At 49.1% G+C, this 16,334-nt stretch overlaps 8 protein-coding genes across 8 annotated transcripts; 6 read left to right on the forward strand and 2 right to left on the reverse strand.

The window, feature by feature from the left end:
- Nucleotides 1-654: 654 nt before the first annotated feature.
- On the forward strand, nt 655-2,941 carry EI90DRAFT_2601103 (uncharacterized protein). Its single transcript, XM_039053304.1, has 13 exons — nt 655-1,255; nt 1,319-1,362; nt 1,415-1,453; nt 1,515-1,528; nt 1,586-1,643; nt 1,709-1,722; nt 1,778-1,857; nt 1,913-2,055; nt 2,121-2,134; nt 2,190-2,272; nt 2,336-2,632; nt 2,703-2,724; nt 2,789-2,941. Exons 1-13 carry the CDS (start codon nt 1,006-1,008, stop codon nt 2,889-2,891), a joined length of 1,161 nt encoding a protein of 386 aa, XP_038910357.1. The 5' UTR covers nt 655-1,005; the 3' UTR covers nt 2,892-2,941.
- A 304-nt stretch (nt 2,942-3,245) lies between these two features.
- EI90DRAFT_3131934 (uncharacterized protein) lies at nt 3,246-3,800 on the forward strand (the record flags this gene model as incomplete). The annotated part of the gene is made up of 3 exons (XM_039064436.1): nt 3,246-3,340; nt 3,406-3,492; nt 3,560-3,800. The coding sequence occupies 3 exons, from the start codon at nt 3,246-3,248 to the stop codon at nt 3,798-3,800; spliced, it is 423 nt and encodes a 140-aa protein (XP_038910358.1).
- A 458-nt stretch (nt 3,801-4,258) lies between these two features.
- EI90DRAFT_3158094 (uncharacterized protein) lies at nt 4,259-7,545 on the forward strand. Its single transcript, XM_039066158.1, has 15 exons — nt 4,259-4,927; nt 4,988-5,031; nt 5,085-5,123; nt 5,187-5,199; nt 5,270-5,353; nt 5,409-5,542; nt 5,608-5,621; nt 5,677-5,759; nt 5,822-6,204; nt 6,266-6,287; nt 6,344-6,486; nt 6,547-6,745; nt 6,813-6,897; nt 6,967-7,053; nt 7,122-7,545. The coding sequence occupies exons 1-15, from the start codon at nt 4,558-4,560 to the stop codon at nt 7,354-7,356; spliced, it is 1,935 nt and encodes a 644-aa protein (XP_038910359.1). The 5' UTR covers nt 4,259-4,557; the 3' UTR covers nt 7,357-7,545.
- A 144-nt stretch (nt 7,546-7,689) lies between these two features.
- Nucleotides 7,690-8,552, forward strand: EI90DRAFT_2601266 (uncharacterized protein). The gene has a single exon (XM_039053305.1). The coding sequence runs from the start codon at nt 7,937-7,939 to the stop codon at nt 8,486-8,488; it is 552 nt and encodes a 183-aa protein (XP_038910360.1). The 5' UTR covers nt 7,690-7,936; the 3' UTR covers nt 8,489-8,552.
- Nucleotides 8,553-9,704: 1,152 nt separating this feature from the next.
- Nucleotides 9,705-10,234, reverse strand: EI90DRAFT_3158095 (uncharacterized protein; the record flags this gene model as incomplete). Its single annotated transcript, XM_039066159.1, has 2 exons — nt 9,705-9,778; nt 9,835-10,234. 2 exons carry the CDS (start codon nt 10,232-10,234, stop codon nt 9,705-9,707), a joined length of 474 nt encoding a protein of 157 aa, XP_038910361.1.
- Nucleotides 10,235-10,674: 440 nt separating this feature from the next.
- On the reverse strand, nt 10,675-11,303 carry EI90DRAFT_3080617 (uncharacterized protein). The gene is made up of 3 exons (XM_039061893.1): nt 11,246-11,303; nt 11,136-11,193; nt 10,675-11,074 (listed from the first exon to the last, which is right to left on the reverse strand). Exon 3 carries the CDS (start codon nt 10,969-10,971, stop codon nt 10,792-10,794), a length of 180 nt encoding a protein of 59 aa, XP_038910362.1. The 5' UTR covers nt 10,972-11,074; nt 11,136-11,193; nt 11,246-11,303; the 3' UTR covers nt 10,675-10,791.
- Nucleotides 11,304-12,440: 1,137 nt separating this feature from the next.
- On the forward strand, nt 12,441-14,023 carry EI90DRAFT_2601292 (uncharacterized protein). The gene is made up of 9 exons (XM_039053306.1): nt 12,441-12,502; nt 12,603-12,915; nt 12,981-13,024; nt 13,077-13,115; nt 13,177-13,190; nt 13,248-13,308; nt 13,374-13,387; nt 13,443-13,522; nt 13,583-14,023. Exons 2-9 carry the CDS (start codon nt 12,666-12,668, stop codon nt 13,897-13,899), a joined length of 819 nt encoding a protein of 272 aa, XP_038910363.1. The 5' UTR covers nt 12,441-12,502; nt 12,603-12,665; the 3' UTR covers nt 13,900-14,023.
- A 582-nt stretch (nt 14,024-14,605) lies between these two features.
- EI90DRAFT_3080628 (uncharacterized protein) lies at nt 14,606-15,610 on the forward strand (the record flags this gene model as incomplete). Its single annotated transcript, XM_039061894.1, is given in 5 exon segments — nt 14,606-14,825; nt 14,841-14,842; nt 14,889-15,379; nt 15,433-15,502; nt 15,554-15,610. Coding segments are annotated over 3 exon segments (517 nt in total), but the record flags the coding sequence as incomplete, so codon positions are not given.
- Between the last annotated feature and the right edge of the window lie 724 nt (nt 15,611-16,334).

Consider the following 16,334-nt stretch of genomic DNA (forward strand, 5'->3'; position numbering starts at 1 on the left):
GCCCTGCTAGGAACCAATCACCTGTTGTAGATTCCGATTTCAGAGACAGCACTGAGCAACCCATAGATCCAGTCCACTTCGACAGATTTGACCCCAAGGTCCCCGATTTTGTCGACCCTCCTCCAGATGATCCTCCTATCCCTATTGTCCCAGACACTGATGATGCTGAGCCTATTCCAAATGTACTATTCACTTGGCAGTCCTGCCACCGGCAGAAATTTTTTGGTCGGTCAGCATGGAGGGTTGCTGGGGGGTTCTGGAGAGAGCAGATGGTCTGCCGAATGAGTCCGGACTATTGGTAACAAGCCGACGTGGTGCAAATGGAGCGGGTGAAGACAACATTGAATGCGCAGGGGAGATTGTGCAACTGGGATCGTAACAAATAGTACCCGGGTTGCTGCAATGAGGGAAAAGCGTGCCGTGTGTTCGCACCAATAGGGATGCACGATCGCGAGGAAAATCCATGTCTAATAATATGGATGGGTCACTTGCAAGTGGTACTTAGTGTGACAGCCTGAGATCAGTTTGTGAATTGAGAGTACCGACATCCAACGCCAGCCGGAGTCAAGAGAGAATAGTGACCAAGGCGGCACCGGCAGATAGGGCCTTGAACAGACCGACAGGCGAGTACCTGGTAGAAAGTAAAAGTACAACTTGCCGTGAGCTAATACAGGATGGAAAATCAAACCATCTACAGACTTGTCAGTAGCCTGTCTAATGTTTCGCTCTTCTCGGCCATCCCCGCACGACGGGCACACAAGCGCCGGCGACCAAGCGCAAAAATGAACTGTTGAATGAATGAGGCTGGGATTTCAATTGAGTCGTAATATCGGTATTTGCAAATTCTTGATCTTTAATCTTTGGAGAGCAAGTACTCACAATGGAAGACTCGGGTGTTCTCGTACCGCAGACACAGATAAGCCATGACCCATTTAAGTGCGTTGGGTGCCTTTGCTAGTGGTGAGATGCTCCTCTTTCGCTATCGCCGTTCGACAGGCGGACCTGATGAGAAAGATGTTGTCAAATTTTTGGCAGATTGCTCATGTCTTTATCGTTGCCTTGTTCATTGCAGCAAGTGCCGTCGCTGGTCCTTGCACTTCCCGTTCACCTATTCTCAACCGCGGTTATACAAACCCAGCACTTGGACCAATTGACGCGCTCAACAACCCTGTGCTCTTCGCCAGTGCTTTCCGCAACAGAACCAACTTCCAAGCAGCTGTAGCGGCGGCGGCTGGCGAATGTAACCCAGGCTATCGTAAGTCCCCCGTCTAACTCATTTCTCGAACCAGCCGGCGCTTAGCTCCTTTTTGCCGTCAAGACTCATGTACTCCCACCTCGTGTTGTATGAATGGGTATATATGCGTACGGTTATCTTCTTGAAACACTTTACGAGTGTCCTTATCCGCTCCTTCAGTGCCCAAATCGTTCTTTTTGTTGTCCACAGGGCTATTCCGTGAGTTTTCCACTTCACTCAGGCTGTTTGATGTGTTTAACTGGGTGTTTCTTCACCCCAGTGTGGGGCAACGATGTAAGCCACAATGTTGTGAATGATTGGACGGTTGTTCATCGACGCATGGTATGTCAGCTGCATCCCGTACGGCGCAGTACCTTGTGGGGCCGGTTATTGCAACCCAGGCTATTATGTGAGTGCTCCTTATGAAAGTGACCCTTCGTCTCAGTGCCGTTCCTCTAATACTGCTCGGAATAGTGTTATCAAAATGGGTCTGTCGATTATATGAATTCTAGTTCACTATCTCATGGTAAACTTATTCTCCAGTTGCATTCCGAACGGTGGGACCCCCTGTGGTACCGGTCATTATTGCCAACCAGGGAAATCATGCTGTCAGAATGTCGGTTGTATGTAAAAACTTGCGCCACTGATAGTCTCCCCGATCACCCACGATGATCATAGGCTGCGACCCAGGGTATTCATGCAGACCTAACACCTCTTGTTATCTATCTACGACTACGACGACTACGACGACTACGTCTACGACTACTACTACAAACCCAGGAGTCCCTTGTGGAACTGTACATTGCAATCCAGGCTATTATGTGAGTGCTCCTTGTGAAAGCGAACCTTCGTCTCCGTATCGTCCCTCTCATGCTGCTCGGACCAGTGTGCTGACAATGAGTCCGTCGACTATATGAATGCTACCTCACTGTCTCATGGTAAACCTGTTCACCAGTTGCATTCCGAACGGTGGAACCCCCTGTGGTACTGGCCATTACTGCGAACAGGGAACAACATGTTGCCAACCCGGTGTCAGTTGTATGTAATAACACAAGAACTTATAATGTCCCCGATCTCCCACAATGACTGCGTCGATTACAGGCTGCAATCCAGGTTACTCATGCGGATCGGATAATACCTGTTATGCAAACACTACCACGACAACCACGACGACCACGACGACTACCACCCCTACCCTACCTCTACCACCTCTCCCACTTCTACTACTACCACGACGACTACCACCCCTACCCCTACCTCCACCACCTCCACCACTTCTACTACAACAACTACTACCATTCCATCATTCAGACCTCTACGACCACCGCCCCTACTTCATCGACAACTCCGGCACTACCAACTATCTACTTCGGGAATGTACACGGAATAAACGATGCGGTCAGTTATTCCTCCGAAGTCATCGCCTTTCGTGTTCAGCCCTTGACATAGTTATGTTTCTTCATCGAAGGTCACTCGGAATATATGCGATGGTGAACAATCTCTTCTTCATAGCACATTTGTCGCATTCTGAAACTGGTATTACCACTTTTGGAGGTTTGAAAAAGCGAGGCAAAGGGGGCTCAGAAGTTTTAACATATGCCCAGCGAACCGAGAGTCAAAAGGAAACGATTCGCGATCAAGCTGGATGCGTTGTTAGCAAGTGCAATTCGACTGCCACAGGCCTCTCGTGCAATGAGGTGCGACAGGAGATTTATGACACCAAAATGAAGTCTCAATGCATTTTGCGATAGTACCCTTTCGTGTCCACACAAGAAGGAGTTACCGGTACACAAATTGCATGCATCCCTGCCTTCCAGAACACGTACCAGGGAACCTATCTCAATTATTTCGTTTCCCAATATCATATTTCGGACGGCACGAAGTTCCTTGTTCAAGCAAATTGCGATCAATTGACCAAGCGTGTTTCGGTTGAGGGATCCGGTTCAAGTGGTGTGTTGTACAGCCCAACCAGTCATGCCCGGCACACTTTTTCGTCCAACTAATACTTGGGATGTCTGCAGGAACGCTACTACCACCTTTCGGCTTAAACTCGGATAACTCTTCCGGGCATGTTGTACTTCCACTTGGTGATGTGCAAGCGGGGGAGTAAGCATGGAGAAACTGCTTATTCAAGCCGCAATATTAATTCTGTCCTTTTCCCTTGCGTTCAGTTACACGACACAGACAGCATCTGACAAACTTGCTGGCGTCGCAGGGAACATCGCCATTTACGATTCGGATGGCGCAAACTTTTCTCAGTGAGTTTGATAGTATGATGAACGACGAGGATTTCTGTTCTGACGACGTTGTGATGGACTGTCCCAGAGCGTCCATTGGCCGGAATGGAGATAACTCCTTGACTTTCACCCTCCACCAAGATGGGACAGGATTAGGTGCCGTAGTCTCACCCCAATCGCCCATTAGTGGGAACATATCAGTCAACTTCAACTTCACTGGTAACCTCTTTTCGCGAATCAATGGTTCTAGTCCTGCACCCAACCATCCAAATTTGGTGCTCTTTTTCGGAGCGTTCATTGGACCGGTCCTTCCTCTGGTTTGGCTATGAGATCGCCTGCACCTCTTGATTACATCATTCTCCGACTTGTGGCAAGGCATTTTATCCGTTGTATTGATTCTAATGTACCTCTTTCTCGGAAACGACATTCACGTTAGTGAATTGTTCCTGTAGCTATGACAGTTCATGAGAAGTTCTTGAGCCCCGGACCCGGACCTAAAATATAGTCCTGCAGTTGTATGTTGGTGACAGGATCCTTTCCTCGCCCGGCTGTTTCGCCACCTTTGTGACTTGCTAAGAGTGGATGTCGCCCATGGCACATGAGGAGGATGGAGGCACTTAGTGTTGAGTACCCGCGATGCATGCCGCAATGAGGACAAAGCGGGTGTTCGCAATCAGAGGGGTATTCCATTTATGACTAAATATGACTAAACGATCCGCCAAGACTTCTAAATTGAGAGCAAACAGTACGGATTCGGTGTTGGCCGGAGTACATGTGGTACGACGCTGACAAGCCAGTGTTTTACGTGGTACATGGATGAAGGATAAAGGCACAACTTGACGGTCAACTTATACATAAATAGAAGACTCTGAAAAGAAGAGATGGGTAAATGCCCAGAACACTAGGCACAAAAATAGGTGCTGAGGGTTGCCGAATAATCATAAGAAATTTCAATCAAGTCATGGTATTTAACCAAAACTGGCTTATCTGTTGGGGTTTGCAAATTCGGCTTCGCGGGTGCGCTGATCATTGAGCAGCAGTACTATTCCAATAAGGGGTTGGGCCTTGTCTCCCCAGGACTACCCCATGGAAGAGTCGGATGCCCCCGCACCTCAGGCACAAATAGCACGCGGCTTATTTAGGCGAGTCGGGGGGGTGGTTTTCAGGTTGGTAGTGAGAAGCCCCTCTTTTGCTGTCGCAGTTCGCCTGATGGAACAGATGTTGGCAAGCTTTTGGCGAATTGCTCCTAGGGCCTTCGTCGTCGCCTTGTTCATCGCAACAACAAGTGTCGCCAGCCCTTGCGCTCCAGCTTTAGCTATTTCCAACCGTCGGGACACAAACCCAGTGCCTCGCTCTCCCCCTGCACTCCTCGCTCAGGCTGCGCCACTTTCGTTCCCCAACAGAACCAACTTCCAAGCACTTGTAGCAGCGGCGGGCTCATGTGACCCAGGCACTTGTAAGCCCTCCCTAACTCGTTTCTCGAAGCAGTTGGCACTTAGCCCCTTTTGTCCCTAAGTCTTCTGTGCCCCCAGTTTTTGTTGTACGACTGGGGGTGAATGCGTATGGTTAACTCTTTGAAACAACTTTAGGAGTGTTCTTATCCACTCCCTCAGTGCACGGATGGCAGTGGGTGCTGCCAGCAGGGCTATTACGTCAGTTTCTCAATTCACTCAGACTGTGTAATATGCTTAACGGGGTTCGATTCTTCACCCCAGTGTCACTCGGCAACGTAAGTTGTAAAGTTGCAAGGTTCATCGAGGCCTGGTATGTTCACTATCTCATGATAAACCCGTGCCAAGTTGCATTCCGAACGGTGGGACCCCCTGTGGTATCGGTCATTACTGCGAACAGGGGAAAACATGTTGCCAGCCCGATATCAGTTGTATGTAATAACACAAAACCTATAGTGTTCCTGATCATGACTGTGTCGATTATAGGCTGCAATCCAGGGTATATATGCGGATCGGATTACAGTTGTTCCATAAACACGCCTACGTCTACCACTCCCACTCCCACGCCCACACCCACAGGAATACCTTGCGGGACTGGATATTGCAATCCAGGGTACTATGTGAGTGCTCCCTATGAAAGCGAACCTTCGTTTTCGTATCATTCCTCTTATGCTGCTCGGAATAGTGTTTTGACAATGGGTCTGTCGATTATATGAATCCTGGTTCATTATCTCATGGTAAACCCGTACTCCAGTTGCATTCCGAACGGTGGGACCCCCTGTGGTACTGGTCATTACTGCCAACAGGGGAAAACATGTTGCCAACCCGGTGTCAGTTGTATGTAATAACCCAATACTTATAGTGTTCCCAGTCGCCCACGATGACTGTGTCGATTATAGGCTGCAATTCAGGGTATATATGCGGATCAGACGGCAGTTGTTCTATAAACTCTCCCACTCCCACTCCCACACCTCCACCTCCACCACCACCACCTCCTCCCACGTCCACGCCCACGCCCACGCCCACACCGACACCGACACCGACACCGACACCAACGCCAACACCGACGCCAACACCGACACCAACACCGACACCGACACCAACGCCAACACCAACGCCAACACCGACACCGACACCGACACCGACACCTACCCCTACCCTTACTCGAACGCCTACTTCTACCCATACGCCTACGCCCACCACTGGGTCCACAACATCTACTTCGACGACCCCGGCACTGCCGACAATTTACTTCGCGGATCTTCCAGGAATAAACGATGCTGTCAGTTCTGCATCATTGTCTTTGTGTTTAGCCCTGACGTAGCCACTTTTCTTCCCCAAAGGTCACTAAAAATATCTGCAGCGGTGAATGATCTCTTCCTCCTGCCACAATGATTCCATTCTGAAAGCGGCCATTAAAGGTTTAAGACAGCGCAACAAAGGGAATTCGGAAGTTTTAACATATGCTAAGCGAACCGAGAATCAAAAGAAAACAATTCGCGCCCAAGCTGGATGCGTTACTAGCAAGTGCAATTCTACGACTACGGGTCTCTCGTGTACCGAGGTGCGAGGGGAGATGTGTCACATCCAGCACAGCCTCAGGTGTCTTATTTGCTTATGACAGTACCCATTCGTGTCCACCCTGGAAGGAGCTAACAGCCCACAAATCGCATGCATACCTGCTTTCCAGAATACATTCCTAGGGGCCTATCTCAATCTTTTCATTTCCCAATATCATATTTCAGACGGCGCTCAGTTCCTTGTCCTAGCTAATTGTAGTCATCTTTCCAGGCGGGATTCGATTCGTGGATCTGGCTCGAGTGGTGAGTTGCATGATCAATCGGTTTTGTTATTTCAGCTAAGCAATATGGGATACTATGATGTCGTTAGGAACGTTACTTCCGCCTTTCGGCATAGGCTCAGATAATTCATCTGGGCATGTTGTACTTCCGCTCGGTGATCTCCAAGCCGGGAAGTAAGTTGGGTAGAGAAATTTTTGATTCTGGCTGCAATGTTGATTCATCCTCTTTTCCGTTGGGTTCAGTTACACGACGGACACGGCATCTGATAAACTCGCCGGCATCGCCGGGAGTATCGCCATTTATGACTCAGATGGTGCCAACTTTTCTCAGTGAGTTGATATGTAATCTAGCAGGGGAGCTTCTGTTCTAACGGCGTCGCGATAAACTATCTTTCTAGAGCGCCCATTGGTATGGATGGGGGTAACTCCTTGGCCTTCACACTTCACGAAGATGGGACAGGATTAGGTGCCGTGATATCACCCCAATCGCCCATTAACGGGAACATATCAGTCAGATTCAACTTCACTGGAAACCTCCTTATTCGAAATTCTAGTCCTATGTCTAACCACCCAAATTTGATAGTCTTTTTCGGAGCGTTTGCTGTAGCAGTCCTTTCTCTGGTTTGGCTATGAGATTGCCCACTCTTTGGGCATTATGATCTCTTGTATTAACTCTTGTATTAACATCGACTTCTGGCGACTCCTGTAACTCCAACCTAGCCTTCAACTAGTCATTTCATATTTGATCCACTGTATTGATTCTGATGTACGTCTTTCTTGGGACCGGCATTCACGTTAATGAAATGCTTATCTGTTCTTGTTCTGTGGCTACGACTGTTCACGAATCCTGAGAAGTCCTCACTCAATCGAGAGCCCCCGGTCTTAAAATATCCTCAGTCTTATAGCTATATGCGGGCGCTACGATCCTTTTGTCACCCTATTTTGTCACCCTTTGTGGCTTGTCAAAGGGTAGCTATCGCCAATAGTACCACCACCTTTATATTTCTACATTATCGCAAGAGGGACTTATGGAGAAGCTGCTTGATTCGGAATGCCCACTGTTGCGCCTAGCGCAGCGTAGACCCCTTGCAAGCTGAGTTGGTGGTCAAGAGCCTCGATTCGCAGAGGAAATGAACGAGCAGATGTTGCCAGGGATCGACTAAGGACCAACCAAGCCACGGTACAAATCGTAGAGGGCCGAAGAAAGCATGAGATGTTGGAGACCGATGAGCAATGTTACGTTACCGCCGTTTCAACGTCCACAGAAAGACAAGGGCCATTGCAGCACAGAAACTCAGACGAGAGAACATACACTAGGGGCATGCCCGCGGTCTACGACATCGGGGGTCCCAGGCCACTGGGTCAGCATGGGCAAACTGAAGGGTACCCTTCGATTGGTGGAGTTCATCAAGTAATCGATGTAGGGAGCAGACCAAGGGCCGTACATCCCAGAACAACAGCGAACAGGATCGTAGAGGAGAGCAGGACGAAGGCAGGACTGCAGCCTCTATATTCTCTTAGAGCTCCAAAACCAGAATCGACACAGGCAACCCCTGGACAACAACAAGGTGGATGTCTCTTCCAGGTGAAATCGCCCTGTGGGTCACACTGCCACACAGGCGTACGACCCACACGCAACAATGTTGACTGGGCAAGCACACCCATCCCGATCCGATCAGGATTCCACGTCGCAAACCGGAACCCCCCATCGACTAAACCTACCACAGGTTTAAATCGCTGGACCGAAAAGCCCTCAGCAGACTGATCCAGTTCCGCACCGGCCACGCACACCTGGGAGAATACTACCACCGGTTCCGTATCCACACAGAGAGCAGTGTGTGTACAGCTAAGCCCACAGTTTGAGAAACATAGACACGTACTGGGCCGCGGTCGTCAGAGCAGGTTTTCGACCATTCTTAGACTAGCAGACTTCATCAAGAAGTCGCGGGCCATCGGCAAAAAGGGCGGACAGAGAACGAAGCAAAGCGGGGGAACAGGAGACAGGTATACCCAACCAGTAACCCCCCGTAGAGAGAGGCATACCCAGACACGACTTAATACCATATATCACAATCCAGAGGACCCCGTCACCCCGACCACACCAACCAGACCACTACCATTTATTGACGAGCGGGGGTGACCGCACTGCCACGTCAAACGCGGGCCCGCGCGGTAACAAAATAGAGTACAACAACAACAACAAGTTCTCTTTCTTGGTTTCACGAATCTTCAGGTTCTTGCTATCGTAGGAACGTTGTTATTCAGCCCGATCACGTTTGATTCACCCACGGCAGAATGTCCTATGAATTATTGTTGGAATATCAACGCTCATCGACAACAGCTGAGCTGCAGCGTGGATTGGGGAGTCTTTATTTTAACTTAATATCGTCGTGACTAACAACGACTATACCTTTTGTTTCAGAGTCGCGATACCACGCGCTCACAATTTTTCTTTGTCTTATATCGCCAGTTGTCACTGGCAATCGCTTTAAGCGATATTGGCTCCAGTCGTATAAGTTACGCTGGACGCCGTAATTTTTCTCCCTCCCTCAGTTCTCCATTACGAGACTGAGGTGATACCATTTCTTTCCTATCTGTGTTTGCGCATAACTCATTGTATTTTCATGTTATAGTTACGCGCGATAGGTAAAAATATCTTAATACTAGTTCTCCATTACGAGACTGAGTTACGCGCGATAGCTCCTATTTTATTAATTATTACGGTACCGGCAGCGATGGAAGCATTGCCAAGAGCATCGCAGCGTTTTCACGCCCTTCGGTATATAATATTCGATCCGTTCCAATAGAACGTTGGCTCGCTTTCAATCTACTATATTATTCATGCAGCACTTGTAAGGGAGGATCTGTTCCTTCGAATCTGCCCGGACTTTTGTTACATAATACTGTACTGGCATGACCAACAACCGGTCACGCGTCACGCTGACCCTGCCGGTCGGCGTTTTTTTGGAATTTATCACGCGTCACACAGGCCTGCCCGTCACGCACTTTGAGTAGAATATAGTGGCTGTGCAAGCTTTCAATTCAAATGTTCCAACTACATCGTTAAAAGCGTGTCTGTCTCCAGATTTCTCGCCTGTTTAAGCCGCTTACCCCATCCCAACTCACCACTACCAACTTCAGACCCAACTGCCACAGTGAATTCTCCAATGGATTCTGCATTGTCCTCTTCAGCAGCATTCCAACTCAACTGAAGGCCACCATTCACGTCGGCAAGGCCGTCAGGCAGGGTTCCGGTGTCGAGATGTTCATAAACCTCCTCCAACATCACCTCCACATCATCCTCTATGGCTTCTGAGAATTGTCCTTCATGTACTACCGTAGTAGAGTTAGGATGAATCCCACTGTCACCAGTAGGATGCTTGCGAGAACAGCCTGTAGCAACCAATGAGAAATTTAGGGGTGTTGTTGTATGTATAGTTTCCTCAGCACAAGCCGCAATACGGCTGGCAAGCACAAATCCATCCATAATACCGGGCAGAAAATTTGACATGAGAATTTCCATTTCAAAATTCAAATATTATCAAATTCTCTCGGATATAAGACAGAAAACCCGTTGTCCGAGGGGTTGTGTCACGCAGTTCTGGCCTCGGCCTGTTGGCTGTCACGCATCACTCAAGCTTGCCGGTCGGATGTCCGGCGTCACGCTCCAAACTGGATGATGCGTGACCGGTTGTTGGTCGTGCCAGTACAGTACACCAGCCTCCGCTTCGGTCATCAGTTCGCCATGTTCTTTAGGACACTGCGGTGGTCACACAATATTGCGTTTTGCTTCTACCAAAGTTTATAAGCACGTGTTTGACATTCAACCCATCGTACCTCTATCATTTTCACTGGGGGACACATAGGAGTTGGAATTTCTTTCATCGATGTTTCGCACGCCATGCATATGAGCTCCATGTGTTCTATTCTTGCTCATGGTGTGGAGAGTACCTCGGTTCATGGTCGCGACCATGTGAGGAGCCATCAATTCCAATCCTAGGAAACTCATCTGCAAGCCTGCAAGGCGTGTTTCCCGTTTGTAGGTACTTTGGGACGGGAGCGTAATCGTCAAATCGTAAATTCGCTCACTCGGCGCGGCTGACCGTTGAGTTTCAAGTTGCTATGACCAGTCCTGACTATGATATTTTTAGTTTTGTCGAACTCGATGCTGAACCAATCTGTCTGTGATCCCGCTTCTTTTTGGCCCTGCTCGCGGGTCACTACCGCCACACGGGTATACGGCAACATTGGATACACAGGTGCTGATGACCAGGTGCAAAACTAGCCGCCAAGGATTGTCGAATGATCATGAGATTATTGTGGCAGTTTGTGGTATCGGCTTATCTGCGAGGTTTGCAAATTCTTGGCTTCGCCCACGGTTCGCTGCTGGACACGGGCATTATTCCAATAAGGGGCCCACTAAATGGGTGACGCTCTCGTACGGCAGGCACAGATAACGTGTGAATCGGGGTGGGTAATCCCCGATCCTCTTTGGAAGCAGACCTGTTGAGACAAATGCTAGCAAATTTTTGGCAGATTGCTGTTGCCTTGATTGTCCAAGGCTGTCCTTTAACTTGTAGCCCTACAGCGGACGCACCAATTCACACATGCGATCAAATGGGTTGTCACCTGTCATCTATTTGTGACCAACCTATGTCTCCGGAAGCAATACCACTGCCTAGCTATCTCAACGCTCCACTCTACAACCTCTTCATCTACGACCTCAGCACTTCTCACCATCTACTTGGGGAATGTCCTCGGAAATAAACGATGGTATGTTTCCGAAGTCTAGTTTACAATGTCCAACCCTGACGCATGTGTTGCTCTAACGCCTGGCCACGATATCCAAGTTCGTTAGATATCATGCTCCTCTGGAGACAAGTCGAATTTAGTGTGTGGTAATGCACCACAAGCGCTACGCAGAATAAAAGAAAGTTACTGAGCAAAACTAAACTTGTGTGCCTAGGTCCATCCGCGTCGGCAATGTGCCGGTGGCTCGTCAGCCATTGGCATCGGGGTCGTCAGGCTGCCACTCCAGCACCATCAGCTTGAGAGATAGCGATGGCTGATTCTCCGCCGCACTATGAGACCCGATCTTACGCCGTGTCGGTGAGACGTTCGATAATTGATGTGGGATCCTTTTCTTAGCTAGTCCGTCTTAACTATTTTTACGATTATCTTACTTATCCTTCATTTTCGATCTGTTCCTTGACCATTTCTCGATCCTGCGCTGCGCTCGTTTCATCTTTCTCCTGTTAGTTCCGAGCTGACTTTCGGTCTTCGTCGCCCCGCGCCCCGCCCACAGGTTATTTTTTCGAGTCGTTAATTAGGCATTTTCATCAAGTCTTCATTTTACAGATGCATGCCTCGGCTCATGGATGGCCACAGCCATGTAAAGCGCTGTCGATTCCGATCGTCCGAAACTCATTCGGGAGCCTGAGGGGCACGTTTTCTGTTTTTGGGGCCTTTGGGATGGGAACCTACGACGTAAGTCTCCAATCGTCGGGTTGTTCAGCTTACAGCTCAAGTTTCCTAAATCCTTGGCCAAGATACGTTTCTTCACTTTTAGCCTTACCGCAGATGGCGCATAGAAGCAGTCGCCAAGAATCGCCGATGAGTATGAGATGTTGTCAATTGAGTCATGGCAGTATCTGGATTGAGTGGCATTGCTGTTATGAGCTGGGCATTGCGGTCTCAGCGGTCAGCGGCGGATACTCAGCGTCACCGGGCGCAGGGAGCTGAAAAGCTACTCGTACCCAACAATTGGCCTATCTATGAGGTTTGCAAATTCTTGGTCTAGACTTCGCTTGGGCGCGCCGATCGTTTGAATGCTCCACTATTCTAACCACCCACTGATGGAGTATGTCCTCGTACCGCAGGTACAGACAAGGTGCTGGCTGTGAATAATCGATTGTGCTATCGTCGTTCGAAAAGTAGGCTTGATGAAACAGATGCTGGCAAACCCTTGGAAAATTGCTCCTGCCTTCATCATTACCCTGTTCGTCGCAACAAGCCTTGCCAGCTGCGTTCCACCTTTACGTATTCTCGATCGCCGTGATACAAACCCAGCGCTTGAACCATTTATCGCACTTCATAGACCCCCTGTACTCCCCGCTTCGCCACCTTCCTTCCATGGGGGATCCAACTTCCAAGTACTTGTGGCAACGACAGATACACGTCAAAACGGCACTTGTGAGTCACCCATCTGACTAGTTATTTCTCGAACCAGCCGGCGCTTAAGTCCTTTTGCCATCAAGTCTTCTGTCCTCCCAATCGGTGTTGTACCGATGGGGGTATATGCGTACGGTCATCTCCTTGAAACACTATAGGAGCGATCTTATCCGCTTCCTCAGTGCTCAGATGGCAGTGGGTGTTGTCAGCATGGTTATTACGTGAGTTTCCCATTTCGCTCAAGTTGTTTGGTGCATTTAACTGAGTGTTTCTTCACCCTAGTGCTCGGGAGCGTCGTAAGCCGTAAAGTTGTGAGCACATGGACAGCTGTTTATCGATACATGATATGTCAGCTGCATCCCAAACGGCGGAGTACCTTGTGGGAACGGTCATTATTGCAGCTCAGGCAATTATGTGAGTTCTTGTCATAGATGCGACCCGTCGTCCCGGTGTCATTTCTCTAATGCTGCTCAGAATAGTGTTATCAAAATGGGTCTGTCGATTATATGAATCCTAGGTTATTACCTCATGGCAACCTCATTCTCCAGTTGCGTTCCGAACGGTGGGACACCCTGTGGTACTGGTCATTATTGCCAAGCGGGAAATTCATGCTGTCAGAATGTCGGTTGTATGTAATCACCCGCGCCACTCACATTACTCCCGATCATGATAACTATGTCGATTATAGGCTGCGACCCAGGGTACTCATGCGGACCTGACACCTCTTGTTATTCTACGGCAACGTCCACTCCTAAGCCCACTCCCACTCCAAGTCATACAACCTCCACATCCCCCACCACTCTTTTTAGTACCACTTCTGCAGCTTCTTCCGTCGTCGCCGTGGCTTCCGTCTCCTCTGCCCCTGCTGCAGCCGCCTCCGACGCCTCTTCCACCTCTTCCACCTCTACCAGAACTTCAGCATCTGGTCCTACACTCGACTATCCAGATTTGACGGTCTTTTTCGGGGCGGTGATCGTACCAGCCCTTTCTCTGATTTGGCTATGAGATCGTCGAGTATTGTCATTTTGTATTACTCTCGGACCTCTGGCAACTTTTCATCTGGGCTTGAGGTTTGAACCAGGCATCCCACATTTGATTCATTGTATGATTATGATGTACATCTCCCCTGGAACCAACATTCACGTTAATAAAGGCTCCAAATGTTATTCCGCTCTGAGGCTATGGTTGTTCAAGGGAGGGTGCCCTCGATCAAGGGCCCCGATCGAGCTCTTGCTTTGATGTCCACGGAGGGATGGTCATACAGTTCCATATGGACAACAAGATCCTCCACTTACTCCGTTTTGCAAGGCATCCAAGCCTTTCTGGCTTATCAAGAGACGGCCAGCCCATGCAATCACTGTCAGATCGAAATAATCGATCCGTGGCAGTGTTGTACAGACCTGGTCACAAATGGTCACAAAGACCGAAGTCCGTGAGTCTGACTGGATGGTCACAAGTCTCTCCCACGGTCAGTGTAAGTCGGACTTTTCATCGGGGGATCCCGATATTCAGACCCGTCCGCAACCATTCTTCATAGGATATGTTTTGTTTGTTATGGATTAGATGTTGTAATGACTGTTTGCTAGCACGCAAGAGATGCTGAGCATGATTCTACTACAGCTTGAGTTACACAACTGTGACTTTGCCGCCTGATTTGCCATGTTTCATGTTAGGATTTTCGAAAACTTCACACAATCCCACACAATCCCACCCCCCCATCCTCCTCTAGCTCACCATGGGCGTTTCTAGTCCTATGTGGGAATACTTCCACCAACTTGAAAGGTTTTATGGAAATAATAAAAGCCACCGCGTTGCCAAGTGCAAGGGATGCGTGGCTTGGCACACAAGGACACTGGAGGCAAAGGATTCCGAGGGCATCTCAACTGGAAGCATTACACAACGACGCTCAGTGGATGAACTACATGAAGCTGGTATGCATTGTATATCTCATCAATTTGGTTTGAGAGGTATTCATCAAATGGCAAACATAAGCGCTTGCACTCGCATCTGATATTCAAGGAACAGTAGAAAAGCTGGCTTGTCATCTTGTGAAATGCACACACGCTTCCGTAGAGGGGTGTGCTGAAGGACAAGCATGGTTAGACCAGCGTTCAACAAGTCCGATGCCTCATGTCCATATAACTTCTTCTCTATCATTGGGGACACAAAGAACCCCGCACGCAATCGACTATCTGTTGAGAAGATGGTGAAAATCTCATCTATCAAACCAGACCTCAACCACCAACATGCAGTCGATGGTTCACATGGGAAGAGAATCCGTCGTTCATTTGGACTTGCTCCTTTCGCTAGCGACCATGACCCCTCTGGGGGCCGTTTGGAGCTCGAGCATGGACATCCCTCCTGCATTCCTGATGACATAAACCATGGCTACCATCCTTTCCGTGCCCAGGACCTCACCAGTGACTACGATGCAGAACAATCTGAAATGAATTTTGCGCGGAGTCTACCATCAAGATCCCCCCAAGTAAGTTCTATTTTCCATTCCTCCCAAAGTATCTATTTACAGCTTGCCGTTAGGGCGTAAGTTTGCAGGGGAAAAGGGTACGAGATATTTTCAACTTGACGCGAGATTCAATGTGGATGCAGGGTGAGCGGAACTGAGGGCTAGAAACGGAGATGGAAGACCTCTTAACATGAGAGAGGAACTTAGACCTAGATGGGAGCTTAGAGACGGTGGCAGGGTGGAATGTTTCTGGTGACACATCAAGCGCTTGTAGCTAAATCCGTTAGTCCGTTATAACTCCGTTAGTTCAGACCTGACAGACCGAGACACCCAGTCCGGACCCAATCTGACTCAGAGTCCCCGTGACCACGAGTCTGACTTGGTCTTGTGCAACACTGATCCGTGGCGGCGTTGAATGGTGCCCGGAAGATCAACGAGCTTCCGACTGATCTCCGGAGCTGACAGTAGCTGCCGGGCCACGTCAATGGAATGTTCATAAGTCGGGAAGGATGTGTAACTCGGGCTGCCTTTGTATAGTATAGGCGGACATCGGAGGTTGAGTACGATGGTGCGAGTAGCCTAGATCATGGCGATCAATGCACCCCTGAATCCTGACTCATGAAAACCACTCGGTCCCTTAAGCAACCATCTGAGGTTGGCAGTCAAAGAGTAGTCTTCACTTATGCGAATTAGTACTGCCAGTCGTTTCGCAGCCAATGTCGTAACGCGCTACTCTTGATATTGAAAGGCCCCCAAGTTACACCGTATAGTTCGATCCATGTAAAGCGCTCAACCGTCATGGAAATGCCCATTAAGAAATGTCCAGGCGGTGACATCTCTGAGTCTCCAAGCTTCGGAACTTCGTCACCGACACTTGTGACCGGTGGGGGCCCGAAGCTAGGGCTTCGGGCGGCCAAGAAGGACGGAAGCGCTGTCAAGCGTTGGATGACGTGGGATCCCTGTGGTGATCCCTATG

The sequence above is a fragment of the Cantharellus anzutake genome, assembly GCF_015039405.1.
Source record: "Cantharellus anzutake strain C23 chromosome Unknown EI90scaffold_82, whole genome shotgun sequence".
Taxonomy (NCBI): Eukaryota; Fungi; Basidiomycota; class Agaricomycetes; order Cantharellales; family Hydnaceae; genus Cantharellus; species Cantharellus anzutake.

What these genes read in the sequence shown, in the direction of transcription:
- EI90DRAFT_2601103 (XM_039053304.1), top strand. Translation starts at nt 1,006, where the DNA reads ATGAGAAAGATGTTGTCAAATTTTTGGCAGATTGCTCATGTCTTTATC. An exon ending in GTATGAATGGGTATATATGC is followed by an intron (nt 1,363 to 1,414) that starts GTACGGTTATCT and finishes CCGCTCCTTCAG; the next exon opens with TGCCCAAATCGTTCTTTTTG. An exon ending in ATGCTGTCAGAATGTCGGTT is followed by an intron (nt 1,858 to 1,912) that starts GTATGTAAAAAC and finishes CGATGATCATAG; the next exon opens with GCTGCGACCCAGGGTATTCA.
- EI90DRAFT_3158094 (XM_039066158.1), top strand. Translation starts at nt 4,558, where the DNA reads ATGGAAGAGTCGGATGCCCCCGCACCTCAGGCACAAATAGCACGCGGC. An exon ending in CACTAAAAATATCTGCAGCG is followed by an intron (nt 6,288 to 6,343) that starts GTGAATGATCTC and finishes CGGCCATTAAAG; the next exon opens with GTTTAAGACAGCGCAACAAA. An exon ending in CGGGTCTCTCGTGTACCGAG is followed by an intron (nt 6,487 to 6,546) that starts GTGCGAGGGGAG and finishes TGCTTATGACAG; the next exon opens with TACCCATTCGTGTCCACCCT.
- EI90DRAFT_2601266 (XM_039053305.1), top strand. Translation starts at nt 7,937, where the DNA reads ATGTTGGAGACCGATGAGCAATGTTACGTTACCGCCGTTTCAACGTCC.
- EI90DRAFT_3080617 (XM_039061893.1), bottom strand. Translation starts at nt 10,971, where the DNA reads ATGTTGCCGTATACCCGTGTGGCGGTAGTGACCCGCGAGCAGGGCCAA.
- EI90DRAFT_2601292 (XM_039053306.1), top strand. Translation starts at nt 12,666, where the DNA reads ATGAAACAGATGCTGGCAAACCCTTGGAAAATTGCTCCTGCCTTCATC. An exon ending in TACACGTCAAAACGGCACTT is followed by an intron (nt 12,916 to 12,980) that starts GTGAGTCACCCA and finishes TTTGCCATCAAG; the next exon opens with TCTTCTGTCCTCCCAATCGG. An exon ending in ATGCTGTCAGAATGTCGGTT is followed by an intron (nt 13,523 to 13,582) that starts GTATGTAATCAC and finishes TGTCGATTATAG; the next exon opens with GCTGCGACCCAGGGTACTCA.